At 47.8% G+C, this 12,718-nt stretch overlaps 1 protein-coding gene across 8 annotated transcripts in view; it reads left to right on the plus strand.

The window, feature by feature from the left end:
• Wdr27 (WD repeat domain 27) overlaps positions 1-12,718 on the plus strand; it is a 105,413-nt gene that overhangs the window by 24,954 nt on the left and 67,741 nt on the right. For all 8 annotated transcript variants that reach the window (XR_011369294.1, XR_011369295.1, XM_070010318.1 and 5 more), the window contains 7 exons: positions 2,462-2,579; positions 3,740-3,843; positions 4,538-4,605; positions 4,700-4,821; positions 5,288-5,370; positions 7,400-7,478; positions 9,228-9,305. Coding sequence is in view for 6 of the 8 variants with exons in the window: in XM_070010318.1 (XP_069866419.1) it covers positions 2,462-2,579; positions 3,740-3,843; positions 4,538-4,605; positions 4,700-4,821; positions 5,288-5,370; positions 7,400-7,478; positions 9,228-9,305 (652 nt within the window). In the remaining 2 variants the exon portion in view is untranslated. The remainder of the gene's footprint in view (positions 1-2,461; positions 2,580-3,739; positions 3,844-4,537; positions 4,606-4,699; positions 4,822-5,287; positions 5,371-7,399; positions 7,479-9,227; positions 9,306-12,718) is intronic.

Raw genomic sequence — 12,718 nt, forward strand, 5'->3', positions numbered from 1 at the left:
GGCGCAGGCTAGACCAGAGTCCTGACCTCAGACACCACGAGTCCTGTGTGTGCTGTGAACCAGGGTGCAGGCTAGACCAGGGTCCTGACCTCAGACACCAGGTGTCCTGTGTGTGCTGATAACCAGAGTGCAGGCTAGACCAGGGTCCTGACCTCAGACACCACGAGTCCTGTGTGTGCTGTGAACCAGAGTGCAGACTAGACCAGGGTCCTGACCTCAGACACCACGAGTCCCATGTGTGCTATGAACCAGAGTGCAGACTAGACCAGAGTCCTGACCTCAGACACCACGAGTCCTGTGGGTGCTGTGAACCAGGGCGCAGGCTAGACCAGGATCCTGACCTCAGACACCACTTGTCCTGTGTGTGCTGATAACCAGAGTGCAGGCTAGACTAGGATCCTGACCTCAGACACCACAAGTCCTGTGTGTGCTGTGAACCAGGGCGCAGGCTAGACCAGGGTCCTGACCTCAGACACCAGGTGTCCTGTGTGTGCTGATAACCAGAGTGCAGGCTAGACCAGGGTCCTGACCTCAGACACCACGAGTCCTGTGTGTGCTGTGAACCAGAGTGCAGACTAGACCAGGGTCCTGACCTCAGACACCACGAGTCCCATGTGTGCTATGAACCAGAGTGCAGACTAGACCAGAGTCCTGACCTCAGACACCACGAGTCCTGTGGGTGCTGTGAACCAGGGTGCAGGCTAGACCAGGATCCTGACCTCAGACACCACGAGTCCTGTGTGTGCTGTGAACCAGGGTGCAGGCTAGACCAGAGTCCTGACCTCAGACACCACGAGTCCTGTGTGTGCTGATAACCAGAGTGAAGACTAGACCAGAGTCCTGACCTCAGACACCACGAGTCCTGTGTGTGCTGTGAACCAGAGTGAAGACTAGACCAGGATCCTGACCTCAGACACCACGAGTCCTGTGTGTGCTGTGAACCAGGGTGCAGGCTAGACCAGAGTCCTGACCTCAGACACCACGAGTCCTGTGTATGCTGTGAACCAGAGTGAAGACTAGACCAGAGTCCTGACCTCAGACACCACGAGTCCTGTGTGTGCTGTGAACCAGGGTGCAGGCTAGACCAGGATCCTGACCTCAGACACCACGAGTCCTGTGTGTGCTGATAACCAGAGTGCAGACTAGACCAGGATCCTGATCTCAGACACCATGAGTCCTGTGTGTGCTGATAACCAGAGTGCAGACTAGACCAGGATCCTGACCTCAAACACCACGAGTCCTGTGTGTGCTGATAACCAGAGTGCAGACTAGACCAGGATCCTGATCTCAGACACCATGAGTCCTGTGTGTGCTGATAACCAGAGTGCAGACTAGACCAGAGTCCTGACCTCAGACAGACACCACGAGTCCTGTGTGTGCTGATAACCAGAGTGCAGACTAGACCAGGATCCTGACCTCAGACACCACGAGTCCTGTATGTGCTGATAACCAGTGTACAGGCTAGACCAGGATCCTGATCTCAGACACCACGAGTCCTGTGTGTGCTGTGAACCAGAGTGCAGGCTAGACCAGGGTCCTGACCTCAGACACCACGAGTCCTGTGTGTGCTGTGAACCAGGGTGCAGGCTAGACCAGGGTCCTGACCTCAGACACCACGAGTCCTGTGTGTGCTGTGAACCAGAGTGCAGACTAGACCAGAGTCCTGACCTCAGACACCACGAGTCCTGTGTGTGCTGATAACCAGAGTGCAGACTAGACCAGAGTCCTGACCTCAGACACCACGAGTCCTGTGTGTGCTGATAACCAGTGTACAGGCTAGACCAGGATCCTGACCTCAGACACCACGAGTCCTGTGTGTGCTGATAACCAGTGTACAGGCTAGCCCATTGGGCTCCTGACCTCAGGTGGCAGGAGGTCCGTGGTGTGCTGCCGTGTGGGGGGATGGAGAGGGGAAGCTAGGACAGCGCCTGGGTGGGGCCTGCAGCTTTTGAGGGCCTGGGTCCCCCGAGGCTGGGCGTGTCCCACCTGGGGGAGGGGGCCTCCACTCCAAGTCTGGACACTTGTTCTCCAGTGGGATTGACTCTGTCTCTGGCTCATGTGTTAATGTTCATGTTCCTTTGCTCCCTACACATTTGTCTTATTCTTCATGTATTCTTTTCATTTTAGCTTTAAATAAGTTTTATAGTAGCTTAGACATTACTGACCTATGCTATATTCTTACTTTTCCCTAAGGCCTTAAGCCTTGATTTTCAATATTTCTCTCATAAATATGCATTTCTACTTTAGGAACTAGGGAGATAATGACTTCACATTGAAAGTCTTTTTCCCCACTCGCTTTCTTGGCTCAATCTGTTAAAACTTCAGAATCTACAGTGTAACTTTTTACATTTACCATATTTTCAAGGGGTTTTGTTTTTGACTTGTGGGTTAGACTTGCTGTGGCATCCCACTGAACCAGTTCTCTGCTTTAATCTTGAACAATGCCCTCTCTGATCCCTAGGAGGGGGTTGGCAGGTGCGTGGGAAGGAGGCGGACACAGAAGAGGCTGAAGCAGCACTGCCGGTCCTCACTCTTGCTCACTGCGCACTTCCGCACGCCCTGGCAGCAGAGCCTGGCACGTACGTGTGATGGAAACCTGCAGCTTAGGGTGGCAAAAATGCCAGCTTCTCTGGTCCCTGACTTTACTGACTATAAGTGATTACTTAGATTCATGTATTTAAAGCCTGAGATTTGGTAAATTCGGATGATTTTAGTTGTGTCACCAGGAATTTGATTATTTTAATTTTGCCCACCCAAATCTAGACAGATGTTTGCCTTTGTAGTAGGACTTTGATTTAGAAAGAAAGTAGGCAATCATAACTTACTCTAAACTCCCTCTTTTCCCCATGTGTACCATGTATTTTAAATGAACCCTAAATGAGTTGCACTTATTTCTGTGTAAACCCTGGGGAACCCAAGGGGGTCTTGTCTGTGATTAGAGTGTTCAGTTCTATTCATGATTCCCCCAAGACAGCTCCGGCAGCAGTAGGGATGTGCTTTGAGAGGGAATGAAAGCCCCAGGGCAGTTTGCTCCAGGCTGTCGTGGCCCTGGAGACCACGTTCCTCCAGCTGCTGCAGGAAGGCACTCGCCGTGCTGCGTGCTGCCCACCGGACGCGCAGTGATCCCTCTGGCGCCCAGTGCTGGGCCTCGCCATCCCATCTAAGACTTCAGCCCGGGTGTTGCAGAGATGGGGTGCAGCCGAGGGAGGTGGGGCAGATGGGAGCACTGGATCATCAGGTCTCAGCTGGGAGCATCTGTAAGCCTGGTAGGCGTGCATGAAGTCTGTTGATTGTCTATCGATGACCCACAGACCCGTGCTGCATACTGGTGTGCTGTACCTCAGGACCCAGGGAGGCTACTGTCTGTGCTGGTTACCTCCTTTACCAGGTGGCTGCAGAACCTTTAGAGCAGGGCTGTGGTGGCCTTGAGCTGCATGCCAGGACCCTGGCCTGGGCAGTGAGCCCTACTTCTGTAACCTTGGAAGAAAACAGGGGGGCCAGAGCCAGGCGGGGTTGGGCCCGTGGCTGCTGTGAGACTGTCTCCAGGTGGCAGGCAGTGGGTGCCGGGAAGCCAGCCCAGGTCTCCCAGCCAGCTCGCTGCCTGGTTGGAATGGGTGTCGGCCTGGGTTATCCACAGTGAGGCGTACGCATGGGCGCGTGGGGGGCTGGTGGGCTGTGAGGACCTGTGCATTCACCCCGGGGAAGAGAGGAGGAGTTGATGCCTCCTCTTTGTTTTCAGATTCATCTCTGGCAGCGCTGAGTGTGTGTGGATCGGAAGCCCGGTTGGCTTATTTGTGTTTAACTTGGCAAACTTGGAATTAGAGGCTGACTTACGCTTCAAGGGTAAATATATTCACCAAGTATCATCTCCTGTACCGAGGGTTTTCTTAAAAAGTAAGCTGGGCTAGTAAAGGTTTTTTTTTTTTTTTTTTTTTTTTTTGGTTCAGTCGTGGGGCCTGAACTCTGGGCCTGGGCGCTGTCCCTCAGCTCTTCAGCTCAAGGCTAGCGCTCTACCACTTGAGCCAGAGCGCCACTTCTGGCTTTTTTCTTTTTTTGCTTATGTGGTGCTGAGGAATCGAACCCAGGGCCTTGAGCATGCAAGGCAAGCGCTCTACCACTGAGCCACCTTCCCAGCCCTCGTAAAGGTTTAAGGATAGAAAATATCACCATTTGAATTTGTGGGTAAGTTTAATCAGTAGCTAGCTATTTACTCAGGACATCAGGAGCTGTTGTGTTGGTGAATTCAAAGGCCACAGCTTCAAGGCTGCTCTTCCCCGTTTCTCTGGGTATGGGTTCTGGCTGCCAAGGCTCCGGCCTACTGCCCGCTGCCCACTGCTCCTTCATGCAGTGCTCTGCAGACGTTTGGTGTCCTACCCTGCGGGCTGTGTGACAGGAAGACCTGTCTCCTTCCTCGGCACATTCCCTGCTGCCCCCTCTGTGCTGACGTGTGCTAGGCACTCATAACAGGGCCACACGAGCACGTTTTTCTCCCCTGTATTCGCTCTTCAAACTTCGTTTATCTTTGTTCAAAATTAAGATTTTCGGGGCCTGAGCATCCGGGTTGCGGGGTCCTGTGCGGTGGTGAGCGACGGAGTTGGTGACAAGGTCAGCCATGGTGGAGTGGGCAGGGCCCACCTCGGGGGACTTGAGGCCGACACTCATCCACAGCTTGCTAAGGGTGTTGTGATTGTCCCCACAGGCATTTTGTGTACTCACGTCCATGTTTGGGAGTCAGGGTGCGGTGTTGGAAATCAGCCTGTCCATGCTGCTGCGCTCCCAGCAGTGTCTCTGGGAGGGGCCAGTGCTGTCTGTGCTGCCCAGGTCAGTCAGAAGTGTGAGCATGTGTGTGTGTCTGTGTGTGTGTCTGTGTGTGTGTGTGTGTGTGTGTGTGAGAGAGAGAGAGAGAGAGAGAGAGAGAGAGCCAGCAGTGTTCTGAGTCCCTTTTCATGTGAAGAAATAAAGGTTGAATCCAGGATCCAGGAAATGCAACTATGCTGATCCTGTGGAAGAAATGATGGTTTTTACATTACTTTTGTCTCACTTAAAACACACGGATTGTAGTTTAATACAAAATGCTGCTTTATTTCAGAATAAAACATGAATCACAAACAGTACTTTCCTTAAAACATATTAATATTTTTCTTATATGGATAAATGCTTTTTATTTCCAAATGTTATATACCCATATTTGCATTAATTTGCATTTACAGATGCCCTAAAAATGCACATCTCATTGAAACAATTCTATCATTGTTTACCTTCATCACATGGTCTGTTTTTCCTTTAGCTCCTGTGTCCTACCCACTTCTCCACTGCATTTTGGAATTTCTAAGGAAAAAAGTCCCAAGCCTGCTAATCAAAAACGACCTGGTCAGTATCAGCCCTCCTGGAACACAGGTGCACACAGGTACCTCTGTCAGCAGATTCCTCTGCCCCTCCATAATGTTTATTGCATCTGGTCTGTGGTAGGGATATGCAAGGTACTGATAACACAGACATGCTTGCTTAGGGTACTTTTTTCCTAATGACCCTGCAGCTGTTTACAGGGTGGGCCTTCAATATTACACACTCAAAAGCATGTTTTGAGTAGTCTGTTGTACACATCCACAAACAGTCCACATAATACTTCTTTTTTATTTCCAGAGAAATACCCCTTGTTTTAAGGTGGTGGATGATATCATGTCCCAGTTACTTTGCATGGTGAACCATTTATACTTATTTTTACTTTAATGAACCATCTTAATCAGTCTTATTAAGCTTAACCTGACCCAGTTAAAAAGACAAAGGTTCTCAGCTCATTGTTATATTCTGCTTGTAGACATCGCACCTGAGCACCCCTCTCTGTCAATAAAGGTATCCTTGTTACTTGCTAGGCAGCCTGCTACCTCCCCCTGCCCCCACTCCTCAGACCTGGACTGGCCAGTTGGAGCTCTGTTCTGTGGAGCAGGAAGTTGCACTTCTTGATCTGTATCTCTTCTGGGGAGGGCAGAGTCTCACTGGTGCCAGGCTGGGGTACTGTGAAAAGTCAGAAATGTGACTTTACTCTGCTCATGAGCTCACGTAACCTGTGGGAAAATGACAGAGTGGTCAGCCTTGAGCAGCACCAGAAATACAACTGTGATCCTTTGTGAAAACAAGAAATAGTTTTAGAGTCACACAACGTTATTCACTTGTCCATTTTCTAAAATTGTTTTATTGTAGAGAATGTTCATCTGAAACACCAAGAGTTAATTCACAAAAATAAGTCTTGTTGGAAAGATTGTTTGATATTTGTAAATGTTTGTGGTAAATTAAACAAGTGGCAGTGCTATGGGAAACACATACAGCAAAAGTTGGATGGGAAGAAGTGCTGTTTCCATGAGAGTGCCCTCGTCAGGCTTTAGTAGCTTATCATTCTTACTCTGCACGTTAAACAACTGTGAGCAGTGAGGCTTGTTCATAGAGAGGCTACGAAATTAACATTGATGTTCATGGAGGAAGTATGTGTGGTCATGTCCCTGTTCACGGACGGACTGTGTGGTGGATATCTCTGTTCAGAGAGAGACTGTGTGGTCCCCATTGCTCTTCACAGAGACACCGCGTGTGGTGGACGTCCCTGTTCACAGAGTGTCCTCAGTCTCCTGTTCATGGAGACACCATGTGTGGTAGATGCCCCTGTTGTTCACAGAGTGACCGTCCTCAGTCTCGTGGTCATGGAGACACCGTGTGTGGTGGACGTCTCTGTTCACAGAGTGACCGTCCTCAGTCTCGTGTGGTCATGGAGACACCGTGTGTGGTGGACGTCCATGTTCACAGAGTGACCGTCCTCAGTCTCGTGTGGTCATGGAGACACCGTGTGTGGTGGACGTCCATGTTCACAGAGTGACCGTCCTCAGTCTCGTGTGGTCATGGAGACACCGTGTGTGGTGGACGTCCATGTTCACAGAGTGACCGTCCTCAGTCTCGTGTGGTCATGGAGACACCGTGTGTGGTGGACGACCATGTTCACAGAGTGACTGTCCTCAGTCTTGTGTTCATGGAGACACCGCGTGTGGTGGACGTCCCTGTTCACAGAGTGACTGTCCTCAGTCTCGTGTTCACGGAAACACGGTGCTCAGCCCTGATTAGCAGACCTTAGCTTTCCCAGGACAGAATGAACTGTGTCCACGCCCTTTGTTCCTGCAGCTGTGTTCTGTGGCCGGCATGTACAGGGAGCTGAGCACCCATCCGTGTGCGTTTGGCTTGCGTGGAATACATGCAATTCATAGGAAGAAGGACATGAACATTTATGTTGCTTCCTTGTGCCTTGCTCCTCTTGGTCCCATCTTCTTTGGCTTGTATTGGTTTGTTTGACTTTGATATGGAGCTTCATTTTAGTGAATCTGTTTTTCTGTTTCCTCGTAATGTTAATTTCATGCAGCAAAGCAGAGAGTTGTGCAGGACCAGCCCGTGGTTTTCCACACTAAGGTCAGGTCATCTGGATACGCATCAGCACCCCGGTGAGTACCTCCCGCCCAGCACAGGCCTGCTGTGTTGTGATGTGGTGGGTCGATCAGGCTGGCACAGGGCCCCTGGGTACTGTGAAGTGTTTGCGGCAGCAAATAGCTCTCAAGTGCACTCACCCAGAGGCTTGCACCGGCTTGGCAAGTCCTTGTGAGTCCTTCCCCGTGTTAGGAAGAGCTGGTGGCATGCAGGAGATAATGGTGATGCTCTCAAATGACGTAACCGACCAGAGCCCGAGCCCCAGGCCATTTCTTGAAGGCCAGAGAGTCAAGACCTAAGGTAGCACGCTTCATCATGAGACTTTGCAGAAGAAGAAATAACAGCAGCATGATCCACAGTTGATTTGCAGAAAACTACAACAGAGTCTCCCTGTAGTTCCCAGTTCTGCACGACTCTCTTCCTTTCAAATGAACACTTTCAAGTATCTCCATCCTATATCAAACATAGACTGTGCTTGTGATTCCCAGAGAAGCCAGATATGTTTATGTTACCTTCAAACCCTCTCTGGTCCCTGCATGCTGATGGAAACAGCACATTGGTCTCTGATGTCACTGTGCACACCAATGAAACATCACAACAGTCTCTGGTGTGTCCTTGCACAGTGGATAATAAGTGGAAAATAACCTAGTAGGTTTGAGAAGTTGTGGTGGTAGGTGTTTGGGTAAAGTTTGAGATAGAGTGTTATAGAATTGAGTTCTATTGCGATAATGAAACCTGTAAGTGTAATAATGAGGGCTGTGATTTTAATAATGGTTGGTATAGTTATGATTTGAATATTGATTGGGTTAATATAATTAGAGATAATAAATCCTGCAAAGATGCTACCGAATAGAAGTCGTATGATAGGGTTAATTAAATTTGGGTGGTTTTCATTAATGGATGTAATAGGTTGAAATCGTGGATTGTTTGTGAGAACAAAAAAGATAATTCGTGTGCTATAGGCTGCAGTAAGTGAGGTTGCAATAAGAGTAATAATTAGGGCTCAGGCGTTTGTATACGACGTGTTTATTGATTCGATGATTAGGTCTTTGGAGTAGAATCCTGTGAGGAAAGGTATGCCTGTAAGCGCTAGGCTGCCAGTGATGAGTGCTGAAGTGGTAAATGGTAGGGATTTAGATAAGCCTCCTATTTTTCGGATGTCTTGTTCATCATTTAGGCTATGGATGATAGACCCAGAGCATATGAATAGTATGGCTTTGAAAAAGGCATGGGTACAGATGTGAAGGAATGATAGGTATGGTTGATTGATGCCCAGAGTTACTATTATTAGGCCTAGTTGGCTTGAAGTTGAAAATGCAATAATTTTTTTAATGTCATTCTGTGTAAGGGCACAGATTGCTGTGAATAAGGTTGTAAGGGCACCAATACATAGAATAAGGGTGGCTCATTGGCTGTTGGTGTCCAGCCTGTGAAGGGTGTTACAGGGAGGAGGGGGAGGGCTCATTGGCTGTTGGTGTCCAGCCTGTGAAGGGTGGACTGCCAGGATTTGCTGTGTAAGGCACATTGGGAGTGTAGGCAGCTGCCAGACCATGTTGTCCCCACGTTCTTCCCTGGGGCTTTGGAGCCTCAGGATTTTAGATGGGACAACGGAGGAACAGTGCAGTGGGAGGTGAGTTGGGAGCAGGGAGGGGCTGGGAGGAGCAGGGGATAGCTGGAGCCACCAGTGCAGATATGAAGGTGTGTTCTTGCCCTGGAAGACGTGTGGACTGAATTCTTGGAGGGTGTCATGGGTTTTCTTCCCACAGTGTAACCATGTTTTCACCAAAGACTAACATCAAGCACGGTGGCAGAAAGTCTTCAACATGCAAGAACAATTACAACTGGTATGTAACCTAATTTATCTGTTTGAAATAACTTTGAATGATTCACAAGCCCGGCACTGGTGGCTCATGCCTGAAATCCCGAGTATTGTGCACAGAAGGCAGGTGTGGCAAAAACGTCCGAAAGACTGTCACCAAAATAGCCAGCTGGAGACATGGGTCCCACTGGAGCTCCAGTCAAGCGCGCGCAAGGCTTGGAGTTCAAGTCCCAGTGCTAGCAAACACAGACTCTTGAAATGTTTCAATGGACTTTTTTATACAGGTGTAAGACTATGCAGATATGAGTAATTACATAAATACCTTTTGATGGCCTCATGTTAACAATTTTTCAGACATCTGGTATTTTTACCACTTCAACAATTTTGAAATACTTGATTTTTGTTAAAATAACCGACGCATGGTTATTCGCACCTCTTGGGCAGCAGCGGTGAGGCCTTGCGTGGTACTGGTGCTGCTAGGATGGCCAGGACACGTGGAGTCCAGCCCCGGCCAGCAGGCCCCTGCGCCAGAGGCCGCCTCGGACTCTGTGAGACTTTCACTGTGGATGACACAGTCTCATTCCTTATGGCTGAGTTTCCATTGTGAATGTTCACACATTTTGTTCTTTGCTCATGCATTGGTGATGGCTGTCTGCAAGGGTTCCCCATTCTAGCTATGCGCATCGTGCCTGAGTAAACACGGACAGCTCTTTGCTGTGGTGATGTCCTCTCTTGGCAGTATACACTTGGCAAATGGTTTAGCAGGATCAGATGCTAGTTCTGATTTTTTTTAGCTTTCGGTGGAGCCTCTATATTGTTTTCTTTCCTAATTTGTATTCACACCGATCATATATAAGGGAAGGGAGTGTTCTCTTGTTTTCCCCCCTCTCACATCATTTTGGCATTTATCATTTATTTTTTGATGAAAACCATTCTGACTGGGGTGAGATGGTATCTCGTTATAGTTTTAATTGGCATTTCCGTAACACCTAGTGATACTGAGGATTTTCTGGTATCTCATTATAGTTTTAATTGGCATTTCCCTAACACCTAGTGATACTGAGGATTTTCTGGTATCTCGTTATAGTTTTAATTGACATTTCCCTAACACCTAGTGATACTGAGGATTTTCTGTCTATTTGTTGATCAATTATATTTTTTCTCTTGAGAAACATTTTTAAAGATTTACCAATTTTTAATTGGATGCTTTTTTTTAAGTAGTGTACAAAGGACTTGCCAAATTCACTGAATCCCTTTATGAATACAGTGTGCCTTGATCAACATCACCCCTGTCAGCAGTCTCCAACCTCCCCTTCTTTTATCTGAATTTTAGGTTATTTATTGACTATTTTTACAATATAACAAAGATGTTATGTGCACTATACACCTGGGTCACCATTCCAACATCTTCACCCCCTCCTCCTCTTATACTTCTCAGTTCTGTGATGTATACAATTCTTGCCTGTATTTTCCTTCCATCCCCTTCATTCTTCTACCCCTCTCCTGTTGGCCCCACCCTTCACTCTTGCAAGTATCCATTTTCTGGCACTTACTTTGTTGGGCTTTGATTTAGTCTGTTTTGTTTTGTTTTTTTCTGGTTGTGGGGCTTGAACTCTGGGCCTGGGCGCTGTCCCCCAGCTCTTCAGCTCAAGGCAAGCTCGCTACTGCTTGAGCCTCAGCACCATTTCCGGTTTTCTAGTGGTTAATTGGAGATAAGAGTCTCACAGACTTTCCTGCCTGAGCTGGCATTGAACTGTGATCCTCAGATCTCAGCCTCGTGAGTACCTAGGATTACAGGCATGAGCCACTGGCTCAATTTGACTTAGTCTTTTAAAGAATTATACTATTTGTGCTCTCTACAGAGGTGATTATTCTTCATTCAGTTAATTCATCTGTAACCCTTGCTTACCATGCAGTGTGTTTGCTAAAGCACATTCTAGCTACCAGAGATGAGATGATCTGTGCAACCTGTTTTCTGGATCTGGCTTACTTCACTTAATGTAACCCTTTCCCGTCTTCCCATTGCCGTATGAATAGTAGTACAATGTCATTCTTTCTGATGGATAGATTTCCATGGTGTTTTTGATGTTGTGGGTATTGTTTTCCCACATTCACTGATGTTTTCCTTAAGCCTTTTTGCTGTTCCTTCCAGTTCTGCTTTCTACTTCTGCCTACAGCAAAGTGCATCCAAGCCTGGTGAGAGTCCTGCACTCTGATGCAACTCAAGGCATTATTTTTTCAATGGGAGGTTTGAATTCAAGGCCTCACACTTACTGGGCAAATGGTCTGCCATTTGAGACATCCCCAGCCTTTGTGTTTTTAGTGTTGTGAGATAGGGTCTCAGGATTTTACCTGGCATTGCTCTTTTTACCTGGCATTGTCCTTTTACCTTCACCTCCCGAGTAGCTGAGAGGACAGGTGAGCTGCTGTGCCCAGCCCTCCTGACTCTTGGTGGGACTTGGGTTTGAACTCTTGTTCTCACCCTTGCTAGACCCGATCATCCTAGTTGCTGAGCAATGTCTTCAGCCCTGTTGTCTGCTGGAGATTTTTTTTCTGATAGGGTAATTTTTTTTTCTTGGCTGTTTTTTACCTGTTGTTAGGATTGCCAACTGCTAGGATCATAGGTTCACATTTCTGCGTCTAGTTATTTATTGAGAAGGTATGTCCTAAACTTTTTCTGCCTGGACTGGCCTCCAGCTGTGATCCTAACAAGCTCCGCCTCCTAAGGAGCTAGGATGACAGGTATGAGCCACTGGCATCCAGACGTTTTTCTTTAAAAAATACCTGTAAGCATTTGTACAAAGGAGCTGCCACTTAACAAAAGAGTTTATGAATGCAGCACATCGTGATCACTGTCACCCCCTATTTATTTTTAACACTAATGTAACAGTTCAGATGTAAAAATAGATCATGGGAACATACTTTGACAACATAGCTTGAATACACTGTTTACGTGAACACTGTTTTCTAGCAGCCTGGATGGCAGGACTTGCAGGACTCTTAATTAAAAGAGCAGACAACAGAACATTTCCTGAAAGACCCCTGAGTTTGCAGAGTGAGCAAGTGGAGTCTGACTTGGTCTGGCCCTGGCAGCAGGTGGCTTCTGCCCTGACAGACGGACTCTGCTTCCTCCCTCCCAGCACCTGCTGTCCCTCTCTGGTGATACTACTCGTAATTTCAAGCACTTCTCCCCTTAGCCTGCCTTCGTTTTGTTTGCAAACCCAGAATGTACTGTAGTTATTTTCATGGTAAGTATAAACTGGGTACAGGTTATTTGAATACAGTTGATTTAATGATAATTTAGTTATGAGTTTTCAACTTTACCAAGATTCAGAAACATCATACCTGTAGGAAGTGGTGCTGTAGCTCAAGTGGTAGAGCGCTTGCCTTGAGCTGAAGAGCTGAGGGACAGTGCCCAAGCCGAGTTCAAGCCCCACG

This window comes from Dipodomys merriami, unplaced genomic scaffold (assembly GCF_024711535.1).
Source record: "Dipodomys merriami isolate MVZ:Mamm:240054 unplaced genomic scaffold, mDipMer1.0.p SCAF_8, whole genome shotgun sequence".
In the NCBI taxonomy this organism is placed as follows: Eukaryota; Metazoa; Chordata; class Mammalia; order Rodentia; family Heteromyidae; genus Dipodomys; species Dipodomys merriami.